Source organism: Pygocentrus nattereri, chromosome 8 (assembly GCF_015220715.1).
Source record: "Pygocentrus nattereri isolate fPygNat1 chromosome 8, fPygNat1.pri, whole genome shotgun sequence".
Classification (NCBI taxonomy): domain Eukaryota; kingdom Metazoa; phylum Chordata; class Actinopteri; order Characiformes; family Serrasalmidae; genus Pygocentrus; species Pygocentrus nattereri.
Genome location: NC_051218.1, coordinates 9,814,426 through 9,831,306, shown reverse-complemented (window position 1 = coordinate 9,831,306; position 16,881 = coordinate 9,814,426). Strand labels below are relative to the sequence as shown.

General features: G+C 38.3%; 1 protein-coding gene across 1 annotated transcript; it reads right to left on the bottom strand.

The window, feature by feature from the left end:
* Positions 1 to 718: 718 nt before the first annotated feature.
* Positions 719 to 16,740, bottom strand: efcab6 (EF-hand calcium binding domain 6). Its single transcript, XM_017689775.2, has 31 exons — positions 16,617 to 16,740; positions 16,129 to 16,294; positions 14,701 to 14,921; positions 14,452 to 14,528; positions 14,293 to 14,362; positions 14,064 to 14,200; positions 13,856 to 13,974; positions 12,846 to 12,967; positions 12,600 to 12,748; positions 12,424 to 12,507; positions 11,598 to 11,718; positions 11,237 to 11,410; positions 10,926 to 11,018; positions 9,994 to 10,154; positions 9,772 to 9,894; positions 8,328 to 8,490; positions 7,959 to 8,073; positions 7,751 to 7,872; positions 7,400 to 7,629; positions 7,210 to 7,297; positions 6,311 to 6,429; positions 5,705 to 5,866; positions 5,307 to 5,462; positions 4,899 to 5,103; positions 4,472 to 4,669; positions 3,978 to 4,205; positions 3,670 to 3,867; positions 3,204 to 3,390; positions 2,737 to 2,921; positions 1,372 to 1,521; positions 719 to 897 (listed from the first exon to the last, which is right to left on the bottom strand). The coding sequence occupies exons 2-31, from the start codon at positions 16,271 to 16,273 to the stop codon at positions 775 to 777; spliced, it is 4,425 nt and encodes a 1,474-aa protein (XP_017545264.1). The 5' UTR covers positions 16,274 to 16,294; positions 16,617 to 16,740; the 3' UTR covers positions 719 to 774.
* Between the last annotated feature and the right edge of the window lie 141 nt (positions 16,741 to 16,881).

Below are 16,881 nucleotides of genomic sequence, written 5' to 3'. Positions count from 1 at the left end.
ATATATATATATGTACGTATATGTATATATATATGTATATATGTATACATATAAAACGTTGATAATGATTAAATAGTGATAAATCTGAAAAAATAAGGACTATTTTGCCTTGTAACACCCAACATGTACCTCTCCCCAAAGAAAAATGTGAAAAGACACTTTAGTCTGTAACCTGATCTTAAACCTATCGTAAAACAATGTTTTCAGGCATCATGTAGCATATTCATAACTATTTCATTTAGTAACTTTCTTTGAGGAAGCTTTCAGTAGCATTAAGCTCTTCAGATGTCTGGTTCCACCACTGTACACAATTCTGACTTTTCTCAAAAATAGAGCATCAAACTGTTCAGAATGACTTTTTTACATTTTCTTTTACAATAATTGAATTATGCTGAAAATTTTGTAAAATCAGTGAAATATTTATAGCAGATTCATAAAACAAGCCCCTCTGCAATTTAAACTGTAATTTTTTTACACACCTCACAGAACATTTTAGTTGCTGAAACAACTACTAGTGTTACTGTGTGCAGTGTAAAGGAGAAGAGATCACTCACTGTTTGGCTCTTCTCTGTGTCATTTTGACAATGACAAGCTGTCTTTCAGGCTGACTCAGGCTGACAGGCAGTTTCCTATCGATTTAATTAGTTTTTCCTATAATTAATTAGTTGTACCTGGTAAGAACTGGTTAGAAAGGAAACATATGTTGCTCTTTTATCCATTTCATTTAATATTTCATGGATTTTATTTAATAGAAGAAATGTGATGACAAGGCACTCATTTTTGGAAAATGCTTAGAAATTCATTGTATGAAATTTTTCCAGAGATGTTCTTGTCCAAGAAAGATGTAAGATGAAAGAAATCTTCTTCTGAAATATTTACGTTGTACTGTCTCATAACCTGTGGAGATAACAAACACTTAATGTAGTAGTTTTATGAGCACTTCAACAAAGATGTTCCACTCAGAATGATGAACATGAATCAGAAACACACTCTCCTTCTGTGCTATAACAGAGAGTATTTCTGAGGTAGGTGGTGGTACGGAAAGTGAAACATGATTTTATTGACACACTGTGACCCCCCCAAAAAAAAAAAAGATTTAAAGACTGCATTAGGAATGGAATTAAAAAATAACAGAAGAACCAGAATTTTCTATTTTAAATGTTACAGTATCATGAACTGTGTTTAATATGAATTAAAGGTCTATCTTGATAAGGAGGTAAAAAATACATTAAATGTTTGATTATTCATAAATCATTAAGTCCTAGACACTCATGCCATGTTTCCCAAAATTTGGAATGTGTCATGATCACATCAGGAACACTGTCATCAAGAGCAAGTCTGATGGCAACAAAGTTAGCAAATATTATTCACCTTTCTGAAGTCCTGTACAGAAATCTTCCCTGTACGCTCTTTGTCATAGGAGACAAACGTCCGTCTCATGGTCCTCCAGTTGAGCTGGATAGGACCAAACAGCCTGAGCAAGGCATCCACACCCAGCCTGCTTAGGGGCCCAGCACTCATCTGAGGAAGAGCGACAGAGACATAAAGCATGCTGAGTAACGTAGTCACCTTAAAGATTGCTGTCATTGTCCTTTTCATTCTACCACTGAACCACTGTTTCTAGCAATGCAGTCATCTCTGAAAGCGATCAAGTAATTCAAGGGGAATTCCACTGATTTCTCAAAATTTCTGCACAACTCAATTATTAAGGCTATGTTCACATTACTAGGCTAACGTGGCACAAATCCAATTTTTTACCTTAATTTGACACAGGTCAGATTTTTCAGAGGTGTGTTGATACACAAATCTGATCTTCTCAGATTTGAGCTCCTTCCATATGTGGCCCTAGATCAGATACATATCCCATTTGTGGCCATGTGACATTAGTAAGAAAGGCCAGATCAGAATTCATGAGCGGTTTTTCGCTGCTCATGCTCCAACATTCAGTGTAAATGTGGCAGCAGCATCTAAATTGAAGTTACAGCCAGTAAACACTACAAAAGCATCTGATCTTTTTGCCTTCATTTTGTTCTAATAATGCAAAGAAGGCTTGTTCTGCTGGTTAATTTGTTTGTTGTTCATGACTCATGTGGTTCATTCATGTGATGTTGCTGATGAGGATGTGTGCAAGCAGATTGTTTCAGGACACAGGTTTGTTCACAGTGACAGATTTGAGTCACTTACCCGAACAAAAATGAACCACAGAGTTAAAAAGATCAGATCTGAGCAAAAAAATCAGAACTGAGCATTAAAGCTTGAAATGTGAATGTAGCTTAAGATGTAAACAAAGTCCTTCAGAGTGGTTTGATGCCAAATGCCCCATTCTAGAGAAACTTACTCAGCCAGAATGGTTCACAGCCATCCTAGGCTACGTTCACATCATCAACATTACATACAGTATAATAACACAGAAGACAAGTGTAGGTTCACTGGTCATTTTGGATAGCAAATAAAATGGCTATATTGTGACCCCTGGTTCCAATCACCACCAGTGTAATTAAACCCAAGTTAGTACATTTCTTTACAGTGAACCATTTCACATCAAACCTGAATGACGTTGTGTCAAAGCTTGAATTATGCAGACACTTTGAAAAAGCATTGCACTTTATGAGTGCTTTACTGGAAGTCTAAACTTCTATATAGTATCTTTTATAACATATGAGAGCCAAGTAAATTCAGTAATGTGAAAGAGTGCTACAATCATTCACAGCTCAGTAATGAGTGCAGAAACCTCACTGGTGTTCTGGGCAGGTTCAGTTTGCATCTGCCAGTGCTGGTGTTGGTCTGAGGTCTGAGCATGAGCACAAAGTGCTGCAGAAATTCTGAGTAGCAGACGTGTCCATTTTTGCTGATGTTATACTTCTCAGACAGTTGTTCAAACTGAGGCTGTGTCAGGTCAATATGGAGACTCTCCAGTATGTCTGTGGGAAACGTTCATATGAGCAAACATCAACTCTGTAACCAGTAACATTGAGACCACTAATTTATACTAAAACATTGAGTCTACAAGCGTTAAGACATTGTATTATATCATATTACTCATTTGATGGTAAACTCTTAAACTCTGGCTTATTTGCAGTGTAGACAACATAGTAATCCTGTAAAGGACAACGTGCTGGAATGGTAGTCCATTTTATTTGATTAACAGTCATTAAAATTACACAGTATTATACTGGTTTTCTTTTAACAATTATTATCCATACCTAAGAAAGCCTTTTTGTCGATCTCTCCAGTTCTGCCAGGATCGGCCTCCCTACACCTCCTCTGAACCCTCCTCCAACAGACGCGGATCTGGGAGCGCAACCTCTGCTCCACAGCTTCGGGTTCCAACGGCACCGAAATCCTACCACATACTGTGGAGGGACGCTTGGGCTGCTCTGGAGTTAATGACTGGGTTTATATGGAACACATACAAAAATCTTTAAATTAAAAAAACAAACAAACAAAACTTACATTTATGTCATGATTTGTGTACAAATACATGTTGCCATATTGTTAGGCACAGCTTTGATTATTTAGTAATCTTAGGGCTTATAATTCAGCAAGTACAACAAATTATTTGGTGCATACCATGAAATGCATGTACTTATAGTATAGCATGTGAGTTGAAGGGGTTAACAGAAAAAGTATAGGCATAGACAGGTATAAACGTATAAACGTATACAGCACCTTGCTTCGTTCAAGGATGCAGGATGCAGACTTAGGGCACTGTGGCAGAGCAGCAGGTGATGGGATTAAATGGTCTGGGGAAGGTGATACTCCAGGCTTTTCTTTCTCTTTCATTTCTTCACTGAACTTCTTCAGGAACTCATGGTAATCCAGGCGGCCATGTGAATTGACAGGCAACATTTTCCACAGCATTTCAAACTGGCAAAGAATAAATTGTTTATGACTCATAGGAAGAATAAGAAGGGCTGATGACTTGGTAAAGCTTTTAAATTTAGATTTAGTTGCACCTATCTTACACAATTACTTACCTGATCAACAGTAAGTCTCATAAAGTGGTGGTCACAGATGACCTTGAAGTGCTCTTTTGAAATGGCATTTATGCTGGCATAGTCCAGGTCCTCTATTTCCTTGGTTATGGTGTGAAAACGAGCAGTGACTACTTCTTGAATCCTCTGCAATATATCACCGATTGGCAGAGGATGGGCCTGGTTAGGGAAGCGCATCTTCTGGACCTTCTCTAGCCATTCTTCGGATGTCTTTAAAGAAGCAACAAAATGATTATAACTTGACATAACAGGACAAACACTGTGCAACATACAGTAGTTTAGTATGCTATTCATAGTAACTGACAGTTCTGGCCTTTAATAATTTAATCAACAATATAATAGTCTCTAATAAATTATATGTGTATATCATCTGTTGATCAGCTACTGCTTTTCCTCTTGGGGAAAGTCCATCCATCCATCCATCCATCCATCCATCCATCCATCCATCCATCCATCCATCCACTCATCCAATTCACCTCTTGATTGCAAAGGTTGAAGGTTTGCAGAAACTGCTTCCAATCTACCCTGGTTTCTTCTCCATCTGTGACTGAAAGTTTAGCCAGAAGCTTCTTGTATTGCACATCAGAGAGCCTGATGCAGAAATGGTCCAGCACCCGCCGAAATTCAGGCTGAGCTATCATGCCATTTTTAGTTTTATCAAATGCTGTAAATGCCTGAGGTCACCAAAACATCAGAAAAGAGATTTTTGGTTACCACATCACAATTCTGTTTGTTCATTTTAGTACAATTCAAATGCGATTGGAGGAACTATATACACAGTAGTGGAAAACAGATGATAAAACAATGCACCAAACTTCCTGTTTAAAATTTTTACAGTGTAACCTGAGAATCTGATGGTTAATTAAATCAGTTATCCCAGTAAGACCACCTGCTGCTCATTACCTTGGAGAGAGTGTATGAGGAGGTGGTGACCAGCTCTCTGACCCTCTGTAAAGCTCTTTCAGGGCTGAGTTCTCCAACATCTTCTCTTGGTGTAGGAGACCCTCTGGTTTGGCTGCGGGGAGATGCCATTACAGCTGCAGGACCAGCAAGACGCTCAAGAAAATCAAGGTAAGACAGCTTACTATGGTAGACATTAACTCCTAGACTGAGGAGAAGCAGAAGAAAGGAACAGGAGAGGAACAAGACTTATACAAGGGCATAGATGCAGGGAACAGTTTCAACTAAATCATGTTTTCATCTGTGTCTTGCTGAACTCCTAAACTACTCCAAAGTATAAGTGTACCAGGAACCAATCAGGTTGTTTGAAAGGTGTGTGTATATGATAATTTTTGTGGATGTTTGTAATACTTGTTGATTAGATGCAGTAACTGGCATTCTTCTATCTGGAAACCATGACTGTTTAAAAGAGATAGCAGGTCCGTCACTGTCACATCACCATCTCTACTCTTATTCATTGCCACCAGGCTATTGCTCACATCTTCCAAGCTGAGCTTTAACCAATCCCTACAAAGAAAGAAAAAAATATATTTATTTGTATATTTGCCAGTGAAGACAGTACATGATACAAATAAGTAGAAAATAAGAAATAATAAGTAAATAATGCTTAAACAAACTGAAGATAAAGCTAAACTTCCTCAAAATTAGAATTAGGTTGGATTATTAATAATTTTTATTACTAAAATTAGAATTAGGTTGTGATTCTCTTGGGACTAAGTAGATGCTTCATTCCTATGTATGTTACTCACCTTAACTTTTGCAGTGTGGTCTCTGTGAGGGGGGTCGTACAGGCTGTTCTGTTTGTGGGCTTGTCTATTGGACTCTCTGGCTGTGTAAACTCATTCGGTATGATATTCAATTTGTCCAGGAACTCTATCTGAGTCACATATCCTTTCCCATCCTCATCATACCTAGCAGATATAAGGCACATGGGAACAACTATATTTACATCTGTCTTGACTCTTCTATTTATGAGCAAAAATCTGGTATTGATCCTGAATCACTTTCTAAAGGCATGATGTCAATGAGCCTCATTCACCATTATCTTCTTACGTTTTTTCCTAAATTTGTTTTTCAGAAAGGTTCTAAGAAAAAGTCTATGTCAGGTACATGATATGCTCTTAAACCGCAGAATTATTCGCCCTTTTGTGCTCTTGAGCGTGCATAGATTCTGTTTTTACCTAAGAACAAATCCCAAATAAGAAACTATTGGTGAATGTCAAAATCATCAGAAAAACTGAGTGAATGGGTTTAAGAAGAAATTTCTTCCTAAGAATGGCTGATGAATGAGGCCCAATGTTCAGACATCTATAAAGAAGCATTACACATACTAGTAAGTACACCGTGTTCTTTACCTTGCCCATATTTTCTCAAATTCTCTTGGAGTGATGGGCAAGAAGTATTTGTAAAGGATATTCCTCAGATCATTCTTAGTAATTATACTTTCACCATCCTCAGCATACTGGCAGAAAGTCTGTGAAGAATGCATAAAAAAAGAATTTTCAATTCTTAAATGCCCAGGGTCCAGACCTTTAATCCTTACTCCTACAACTTAAGGATAATTTAGCCAGTGTGCATTGGTTTCAGTGTTATTGCTGAATAACATGACATAGTATGTTATAAATCTAGATATATAATATATAATAAATCGAGATAAATTACTGTTCAGTCTCATGTTTGTAAATACAAACAGAGTGGAGAGAAGAAAAAACAATTAGTCACAAGCAAAAATACAAAAGTTTCAGATTAGGCATGGAAAATAAGTCAGAAATATATAACAATACTTCAAGACATCGATACACGATAAGCATCACGATAATTTGTTCTTCTGAGGTTGGATAAGATGGAACAGACAAAAAAAAGAACTAGTGGTGCCACATTGAAATATCCTACTAAAAACTATAAATATTAAAGTAATTATAAGTATCATAACTATAAATGATTTTTCCACAAGATCCAGTTAACCAAGAATAATTATTCATTGTTTGTAATAAAATATGTAGTTGTTCAGTCAGTTCTTTATGTACTGAAGATACGCTCAGAAAAACATACATTTTGTCATAACTTCAGACAAATGAAAACATTTGTAGCCTCTCATAATACAATATAATGCATCTACAAAAATATCATTTTTGCTTACCAAGTGTCTTAACTAGTCTTTCTGTAAATCTCTCTTTCCTTTTGGGAACAGTGTTTTGGAGGCACTAACAGATAAAGAGTGAGCAGAAGCAGCTTAGATAAAAGTACTTGTTACCTTTGAGAACGTTCCCCATTCTGTGCGTACAGAGGTCATCAGGTAGGTGTGAACCTGCTCACATGCTCGTTCAAGCAACTGATCGGCTCTGGGCAACACAAATACAAGACATAAATTTATGAGTAGGCCTTCTCTATGTCGCATGCAGTATTGCAGCTGTTTCACAGTGTGTGAAATTTGACATGCTCACGTCATGTTAGTGATGAGCTGTAGTCCATTTCTCTTGTTAGGCTGGATTTTGTGGAAGAACTCAGTGTAGTTAAGATTGGAGCCAGGCTTAAAGCCCAGCAGCTTCAGCAGTCTCTGATATTCCTTTTCTTTAGTGACAAACTTCAGGCTGTTAAATAGAACCCTGAAGTCGTTCTGATACACCAGTCCATCTCTGTTCCTGTCCATCAGCCGGAATGCCGTTAAAACATCCTAAGAGAAAACAATGAGACCTTTTTTTCACCTTCTGTTATAAAATCAGTTTTTGAGTAGTGATTTATTCACCGTGTGGTATTCTTGACTTCAGACTAAACGTATAATCAGAGAAATATACCCCGTGAATGTCTTTGATTCTCTTTTCAAGTTGATTGAAACAGTCCTCCGCGGACATCAGACTGCTGGTTTTAATATTGCTCGACTTTGTTCTTTGCTCTTCCTTTTCTCTTGTTATGGCATCTGTGTGGAAAAAAAGTTACGTTAGAGATGCATTACCAGGTTCTGTCAGTCAAAAGGTCATAGTGAGGCTTTGCTAGTGTTCTCACCTTCATATTTGGCCACAAATTCTCCAAAGGAGATCTGTCCATCACAGAAACCAAGAGCCTGGATGAGGATCTGGAACTCTGGCACTTGTAGGGAAATTCTGCAATCATCCAGAATCTGAAACAGAAGCAGAAGGCATGTAAAGACTGAGCAATACAGAGTGCTTATGTTCTCTGTAAGGCTGTATATTTCCAAATGTGGATTCTTTACAGGAATGTTTGAGTTAACCTCTCACATGGCCAGAGCCTGTCGGCTGGCCCAAAGTTTTATTACACACTCCTATAACCTAAGAATAACTCAACCAGTTTGCACTGAAGTCTGAATTATAAGCCTTTGCATGTAATAAGCCTGGGATTATTAGGATTAATTACCTTCTGGAAGTCTCTCAGGTCAAGAATTCCTGCAGACCTGGAAATGGCCATTAGATAGTGCTCGAGAGTGACCCCATGCATCTGCAGCTTGTCTCTGAGCCTCCTTAGAACAGCATCCACCATCTCCTGCTTCCGAGTGCTCTCCATATGAGCACTCTCATTTCTGTAAATCAAACAGTGCTACTTAAAAAACACTATAATAGTTCAGTACATAATATAGGATATAGAAAAGTACATCATGCAATGTCAGAAACCATAAGCAAGCCTTTCTGAAGTTACTTGGCTACTTGTTTGAGGCAAGTGCATGAGATATTAGGCAGGTACTTTGCTAAAGGCTAATCAGCAGGGTCCATCAGAGTGCAAAAATAAAGAAACAAATGTCTTGGCTGAAATACTTAAGCAACAGAACATGAGAGGAAGTGTGTTATTGCAAAATAACATTACGGCTGTTTTGCAGGCACGAGCCCGAAGGAGATTGCTGTAGATCATCACAGCCATGATGTTATACGTGACAACACACGACCTCAAGTGTTCTATTGCTTTTATACAACAGTTAAATAAATAAAGTAATAAATAAATAAATTGGGCCATAAATGTGGCATTTAATGTGTTTTAATTTAGCAATTCCTTCCACTAAATTATAGTTCCTTAACAAGCAGCTTGTTGCTACATCAGAACAGTTTGTTCTCCAGCTCCACACAGACCAACTGACAGTTTGGGAATTTAGTGTAGTCTCATTTTCAGAATCTGACCAAATTGGTTGTCGGTGAAATGTGATCTTAAAAGTATCCATTTCTGTTTGTGCGCAAAGTAAGAAGTAAAAACTTTCAAATGGCTTGAGCGTCTCCTACAGCTCTCAAAGTTGTTGCTTAGCAATGACGTCTCAGTGAAGCGATACAGAGTTTGTGAAAAACCCATGATGTTATTCAGATTCAGATTCAGATTCAGATTCCTTTATTGATCCCAGGGGGAAATTGCAGTTGTTACAGTTGCAGCCATTTATGTAAAAAATAAACACTTTACTAATAATTTAAGACAATATATAGAATTTACAGTATGTACACCAGATTTAAGTACTCTACACACACAATTGTTGTTATTGCACATATGAACAGTTTTTTGAATCACACACTGAGGGAGGAGTTATGGAGTTTGATGGCCACAGGTAAGAATGACTTCCTGTGGCGCTCTGTGGTGCATTTTGGTACGATGAGTCTTGAGCTGAATGAGCTCTTGTGTCTCATCACCGTATCGTAGAGTGGGTGGGAGCCATTGTTCATAATGGCCTGCAGCTTAGACAGCATAATGTTATGTTGAAATATCAGCACAGCTAGAACACTTCTCAGCCAGTCAGCTTACGTGGCCAGAACTAACTGTTGTATAAAAAAGGATAGAAATGTCTACATTGTTCTCCAAACTTTTTAGACAGAGTCTTAGAACAGACCTCTCCATGATGCTAGGACTTTTGTTAGCACTTCTTATCTTTCCACTCCTTTTGGAGAGGCCAAGGCTCATCATTAACAACTTGTAGTTCACTCCTCCAGAATCTATAAATGGCTCACAGAGCCTAAAGGGAAGCAAAAAGGAGAGAAAAGTTCCAAAATTAATCAAGTCTGTTCATGTTGCAGTAATGCTAAGTCACCTTGTAACACTGTGGGAATCTTACTTGCTGAAGTGGCTGTCAGACAGTGTCAGCCCATACTGCTGTATGAGCTTTCTCAAATCTTCAGGAGGAACAAAGCAGCTCTGCATTGGGTCTGCAAGGCTTAGAGATGCCATCAATGAATCATATTGCTCAGACAGCTTCTCCTTAAGAATTTCCTGTTCCTACAAATGAAATTCATAATAGTTTAAGAGTTGCTCTGGACACAATAAAGTCTCTTACATGTTGGCACTGTCATGCAAAAAACATTGTCCATTTTTTAAAATAATTTAAAAACTCTAGTTAAACTTTGCCTTGTGTTAAATCTCATGATGAATGGACCAGTAGAAATAGCATAATATTATTTTTCCCTTCTCCTCCAACATTATCATTTCAGAGATAATAGGTTTTGTTCCAACAGCAGTGATACACTCTTTTGCTAACTTTATTCAGTTCCAGACTCAAGAACTGTAATGACCCTAAGAATTAAAAGTGAGCCATTTGAAGAATATCAGGCCCCTGGTTGGCTAAACATAAAAAAGTAATCTGATTTTGTGTCCATATGCCTGGTGTTGTTGATTAAACAAACCAATCTGAAATAAACAGTCTAATCAGTATGATTGTGCTTTTCTGCCCTGGTTACATTTAACTAGGTTAACATGTATTTTAAATGGATTCAGTGATATGATCACATTGCCATAATGTATTAGTTCCAGCCTGTATCCAACAAGCTGCCCCACCCCTTAGTGAACTCTAATACATTTGATATCTGATCCAGCCAATCAGGGACTTGAGAACAGGCTGATTAGCTGGAGCAAACTGAATTGTATTTTGCATAAATGTGCCATAGTGACTGCTACAGCCAGTCCCTCAATCCGATACAGTTAACCCCACCTAGCTGTAATGTTTATACTCCTGCCAGGAGAATAGGCTGTGCCCTATTCTCCCCTACATACCATAGGCCAGGTTGCTGTCGATGATGGAGATACAGCAGAAAGCTTACGCTGGGTCTCTGGCTGCTCTGGGGGCTTGCTGCTCTGCTCCTGACCCTGCAAATGACACAAAAAATCAACATTGCTCATACAACTATACTGAAACTGTAAGCTACTGCATGTTCATTATGACCTTAGAGTGAAGGACTATGTATTAACAGAAAAAAGAGAAGGAGAAGAAAGAGATCAGCCAGTAATTTTAGACAAATAGTTGCTAAAATTCATTTTGCGAATGTATAGATCGGGTTGGACATATTACATTGCAAAAATGTTACCACTGCTGGTGTTTTTTGCTGGATAAATTCCATGAAATGCTGGTAGTTTACTGTTCCTGAGTTTGGTACACAGAAAAGATTGATCAGCGCTTTGAACTGCCCATCTGTCAGCCTTATGGTCAAACTCTCCAGAAGTCTCCGCAGATCAGGCCTGCTGACCACTCCAGTTCTGCTCTGGAGTTAAAAAACAACCCAAGACACTCACACAATTTAATGCAAATAGATTTCAGATGTCATGTATGTAATTTTATACTTATGTTAATTTTACAAAAGGTGAAAAATGACAATAATAGTGGAACTAAGAAACGTGATTTCTGTCATGCTACATAGTTTACAGTACAACTTGAAACTTTTAACAAACCTCATCCAAGACCAGGAAGCCTCTCTTCAGAAGAGGAAAAGCTTTAAGTATCTGCTCTCGTAACTTTGGTAAGACTTCTTCAATACTGGACAAGTCAGGGGTTACAGCATCTGTGTCTTTTCTGATGGAGACAAAAATCACGTGGTTGTAAAACCTTTCACTCTTGATTGAAATGATTCATTATTTTATCCATCCATCCATCCATTTTCTAAGCCGCTTCTCCGTCAGGGTCGCGGGGGGATGCTGGAGCCTATCCCAGCAGTCTTCGGGCGAAAGGCAGGATACACCCTGGACAGGTCGCCAGTCCATCGCAGGGCAGACAGACAGACAGACACAGACAGTCACTCACACACTCACACCTAGGGGCAATTTAGCATGTCCAATTGGCCTGACTGCATGTCTTTTGGACTGTGGGAGGAAACCGGAGAACCCGGAGGAAACCCACGCAGACACGGGGAGAACATGCAAACTCCACACAGAGAGGACCCTGGCCGCCCGGCCGGGGAATCGAACCCAGGCCCTCCTCGCTGTGAGGCGACAGCGCTACCCACCACGCCACCGTGCCGCCCATTCATTATTTTATTATTTTATTATTTCATTATTTTAGTATCTGTGTTTCACCAAATTCCATTGTTTTAATGAACTGCAGGCTTATTATTCATAAATGAATAAGTTATTAATTCATATTTCTACTGATTATTTAATAACAACTACAAAACTAATATTTAAGTTAATTAGTAATGTCAGTAAGGAACTGAAGCATAGAATCACTGACAGGTGCTTGGAGTTTAAAGAGTTAAAACGAAATCGAGAGACTTTGTCTCACCCCACAGGTAAGAGCTGCTCTTCTTCTCTGAATAGACCAATGAACTTTCTCCATTCCACAGGTTCTGCAGGGTTCACTCCAAATCTGACCAAAATAAAATGCAGATAAATGAGTAAATGTAACCATTACAGTGCAGAATCAGCTGCTGTTATACAACTAGGGAATCGTCCTCATACCTCATCAAGAGACTCGGAAAAATGCTGTCACTGATTGGGAAAAGGAAACTACTCAGGACTGACTTCAAGTCATCATGGGAGACAACACCACTGTCTTTGACGTCAAATGCTTGAAGGGCTCTTTCCACAAAGGCATAATTTGAGCTCATCTGTTCCATAACACAGTGTATATTCAGTTATTTAGTTACAGCATTTTGTTATGATGCAATTTAGTTGTAGTTTAAGTGGCCTATCACACATGCTCACTTTTTTCAGAAACTTGGTGTGGATTTCATCCAAAGAACCTGCGGTCTCAGATGAAGCAGTCCAAACTGCTGTTCTGCTTTTGGGCTGTGCTGTTGATCGATTTACTGCATCCCAATTCAAAGCTTGTGCGGGGGTTTTTGTAGAGATTAATGAAAGGAAAAACAGAAGACAACAGTGATTATAAAGTGGAGCATTGTAACAGAGAAGTAAAACTTCAGCCTCAAAACAATTCTTCAAAGGAAAAGGAACTACTGAAAATTTAAGAGGGGCTAAAGTAAAAAGATAATGTTGCCGGGCTAGTGATCATCAGCTCCACTCTGTTCCCTGTATGCACACTGCACTCATATCCATGCTAAGGACCCATTAGAACTGTCATAAAACCTCCCTCCACACACCACTGTTGAATGCAAAGTTTCTTGCTGCTTTAGTTGTGTCTGTGAACCTGTTTGTCCCTTACCTTTGTTATTAAGTACTGACCTCTACATGTTCTACTGACCACTTCATGTTATGAAAGCCCTATAGTAGTCTGTTTGCCTGGTTATTTGACTTGTTATACCCCCTATACTAGCATGTCTAATCTGTTATTTGGACTGGTTATGAGTCCTACAGTGATCTGTTTATATGGTTATTTGATGCGGTTATAGTTGTAATAGTAGTTTCTGTGGTACTCTGATATAACCTTTATAGTTGTCTATTTGACCTGGTTATGACCTCTATGGTAGTATGTATGCCTAGGAATTTGGCCTGTTTATATAACCCCTACAGTAGCATGCCTAACCTGTTATCTGGCCTGATTATACCTCCTGTAATAATCTGTTTAGCTGGTTATTTGACCTAGTTATGATCTCAATAGCACTCTTTTAGCCCTGTTATTTTACCTGGTTATAAGCTTTATAGTAATCTGTTAGCCTAGTTATTTGACCTGGTACAATCCCTATAGTAGTCTCCCCAATGCATCACAGCATTGTATAAAACTTTTTTATTACCAAGTTTTTGTATCAAGTCATTACCAAGTTTTACAGAGTCAGGCACAATCTTCCTGTAGTTCTCACAATCGACACCAAGCCTCTCGAGAAACTCCTTGAAGGATATTGTTTGTGAGTTATTTGGACTGTAGTGCGACCAGAGCCTGTAATCATCAACAAATGACAGTACAGTAAATTGCAGTTATTCAAACTAAAACTACCTTGACCCTTTTATCGATGGACAGTAACGGACCTGTGAAATTCCTGCTGGCTCAGTGGAAAGCAGTAGCTCTCCAGAACTCTCCTTAGTTCATGCTGTTGAATCCGCCCATCTCGATTATAATCAAATAGGCGAAAAGCTCTTGTGATGTTTTTTAGGTTGCCTCCAATCTGTTAGAAAAAGGAAAGAATACTTTTAAAAAACGGAACAAAAATATGCTTTGCTGCTACATTTCAAATGTAAAGGGGCAACATTTTCCTGCCTTGTCCTTCAGACGGCACTGTAGCTCTCCCAGTGGCCACCTCCGGTGAGTACCACTTACAGAAGGTGTCCTGTAGCAAAAGAAGTTGATATGTTTCTATGATGATTCATGTTCATATTGTTAAAGAAAAAAAATTAAACCTGAAACTGCAAGCAATACCTAGTTCCTGATGAGATCTTGCAGTATTGTTGCAGGAAATCCAAGTAAGGTATTGTTCCATTCGTTCTCTTTGGAACCTGACATAAATACAGTATTACAAAGAATATGCTTGAAAATTTAAACATCCAAACTGTTTGAATTTGCACATTCCAACTCTCTACATAAGTTCTATGTATCCAAGTTTTGAGCAGAATCTTGGTAGCGACCGTATTCAACATCTTCAGAATTATTATCTTTTAATTTGCTTACCTTTGCTAACAAAGCTTCAAACTGAGACTGAGTAAGTGGCACAAGGAAGCCCTCAATAATACGGCGAAATTCTCCTTTGGTAATAGTTCCCCTGTTCTCTTGGTCAAAGGCACGGAAAGCTGCCTTCAAGTCATCCTTCCTGATCCCCACTTTCTGTGAGAGCATGCTCTCAATGTCTGCTAAAGACAGATTCTCATCTGCCACCGACAGCACAGAGGAGGCTAGACAGGATGAGGAAAAGGAGGATAAAATCTACAACACTTCATAATTTAATAACAGTTCATTCACACTGACCATTTTTTTTTAAGTCAAAACCTTTTTCAGGATTGTAAAACAAGAGGACTGTAATTGTCCACTAAACATCTACTTTACTGAATCTCTGGCCAATACAGTTCTCAGTTAAGTTGTTCCATTAAGATGGAAAAGTGGCCCATTCATCCTCTGATCCTGATAAATAATTTAATAACTACTATGAAATGAATATATACATTATGAGAGTGAAGAACTAAAGTATGGGCGCACATTTAGGTACCACAGGTTTTGAGAAGTTAAAATGTAACTGCTTCTCTTCCCCTAAGGTGCTAGGCCTAGAGGTGAGCAGAGCAGCCTAAACCCATACTCAAGCAAAAGCATCGGTACTGCTGGGAAAAAATGACTCAGGTAGGAGAAAAGGTACTTTTCCACAAACAATAAAAAAATTAAAGTACTTATAGACCTTTCACATATAGAAAGCAGTGGAACTTCGTAATACATCTAGCATCTATTTGTATTGGAAGTGAAGGTTGTTAGGCTCAATTCTTTTATTATTTCTTCTTTTTTGTGAGAATCTAATTCACTCTTTAAAGGAAACCTTTAATGTTAATACATGCCCTCAATATAGTATACATGTCTAATGCTACAAACATATGTTGTATAAACCAACCAAAATGCTTTATGAATTATTAAAAATAGACAAACTAATAGTAGGCTGCCATTATTGTTACAGCATCAAATGGCTGCTCTCGCTTTTGTTCATTGTTCAAGGAACAGCGAGGAAAGTGTCTAGTTTAACTCAAACATATCATTCAGCTTTTCAACCATTAGCTAGAGCGTGACATTGCAAAAGAAAAAAATTCACAGTGCAACATCTACATTTGACTTATACATCATATTTTAAAAGTACTGTACATGCACAGGTACAAGTCTTAACTTTCAGAGTTGCATTTGATAAACCTTAAAGGGTGACATAATGACATTAACCACTAGAACAGTCGGTTAAAATAAATGTTAATGTCAAAATGTAATAAAAAGTACATTACTACCCTCACAAATATACTTCAGTAGAAGTAAAAGTTATAATTATTTCAGTATAAATTTATCAAATTTTACTTTGTTACTAAACAAATGTAATTAGTTATGCACATTTTGTTAGACTACATTTATTCTTACCAGAGTCAGATTTGAGAGCATTTTTCCACTGAAGGTCTCCACTGGGCATGCGAGATGTGCTCCTGCTTCTGGGGATGATGGCAATTCCTTGAGATGTAGGCCTCAAACTCTCCAGATCTGGACTGAGAGGAACTACTGTGGACATCACTGCTGAGTCGCCTGGAAGCTACGCCACAAAAGTTCATTTAGTTGCTAATTTATTTCATTTTTGTACTTATCACTTGGGACTGTGCATGTTAAGAGGTATCTTATTGTGCCTTTAACACATTTAAGGTTTCATTACTTTTGTATCCTTTCATTGCTTTAAATGATTCACAACTTTGAGTTTAACAGAGAAACAAGCATCAATTAATCATCTTTAGCTGATAAGCACACTTGATCCTGAACAAATTGGCAAGCTAACCTAACTATGTAAACATGCTAGTGTTTCTTGTTAAAGATACTCATCTAATCAAGGTAAAGATGGAAACTCCACTCTGAAAGCTTACCCAATTCTCCAGAGACCACTAGTGAAGTCCAAGTTTGATGATTCCTTTTCCTCTGGTCCTATTTCGACTCCATTAGCGATAGCCTGGGTGGAAAATCACACGTAGGGCTGTTCACCGTTACCAGTCGACGCTCTGCGCTGTCATGGAGATCCACGCGCCACGTTCATTCTGTCAGTCAAAGCGAGACCACGCCCACTGATTCAAACATCTCCCCGCTCCCATCAAAATGCACAGCGAAGGTCGTGAAATGATGGCTTTTAAACTT

Bases quoted from the DNA above. Each gene is read 5' to 3' on its own strand.
- efcab6 (XM_017689775.2), bottom strand. From the start codon at position 16,273: ATGTCCACAGTAGTTCCTCTCAGTCCAGATCTGGAGAGTTTGAGGCCT. The intron at 11,019-11,236 runs GTAACATTTTTG...TGTCATTTGCAG, and splicing joins AGCAAAAAACACCAGCAGTG to GGTCAGGAGCAGAGCAGCAA. The intron at 3,868-3,977 runs GTAAGTAATTGT...ATTCTTTGCCAG, and splicing joins TGAGACTTACTGTTGATCAG to TTTGAAATGCTGTGGAAAAT.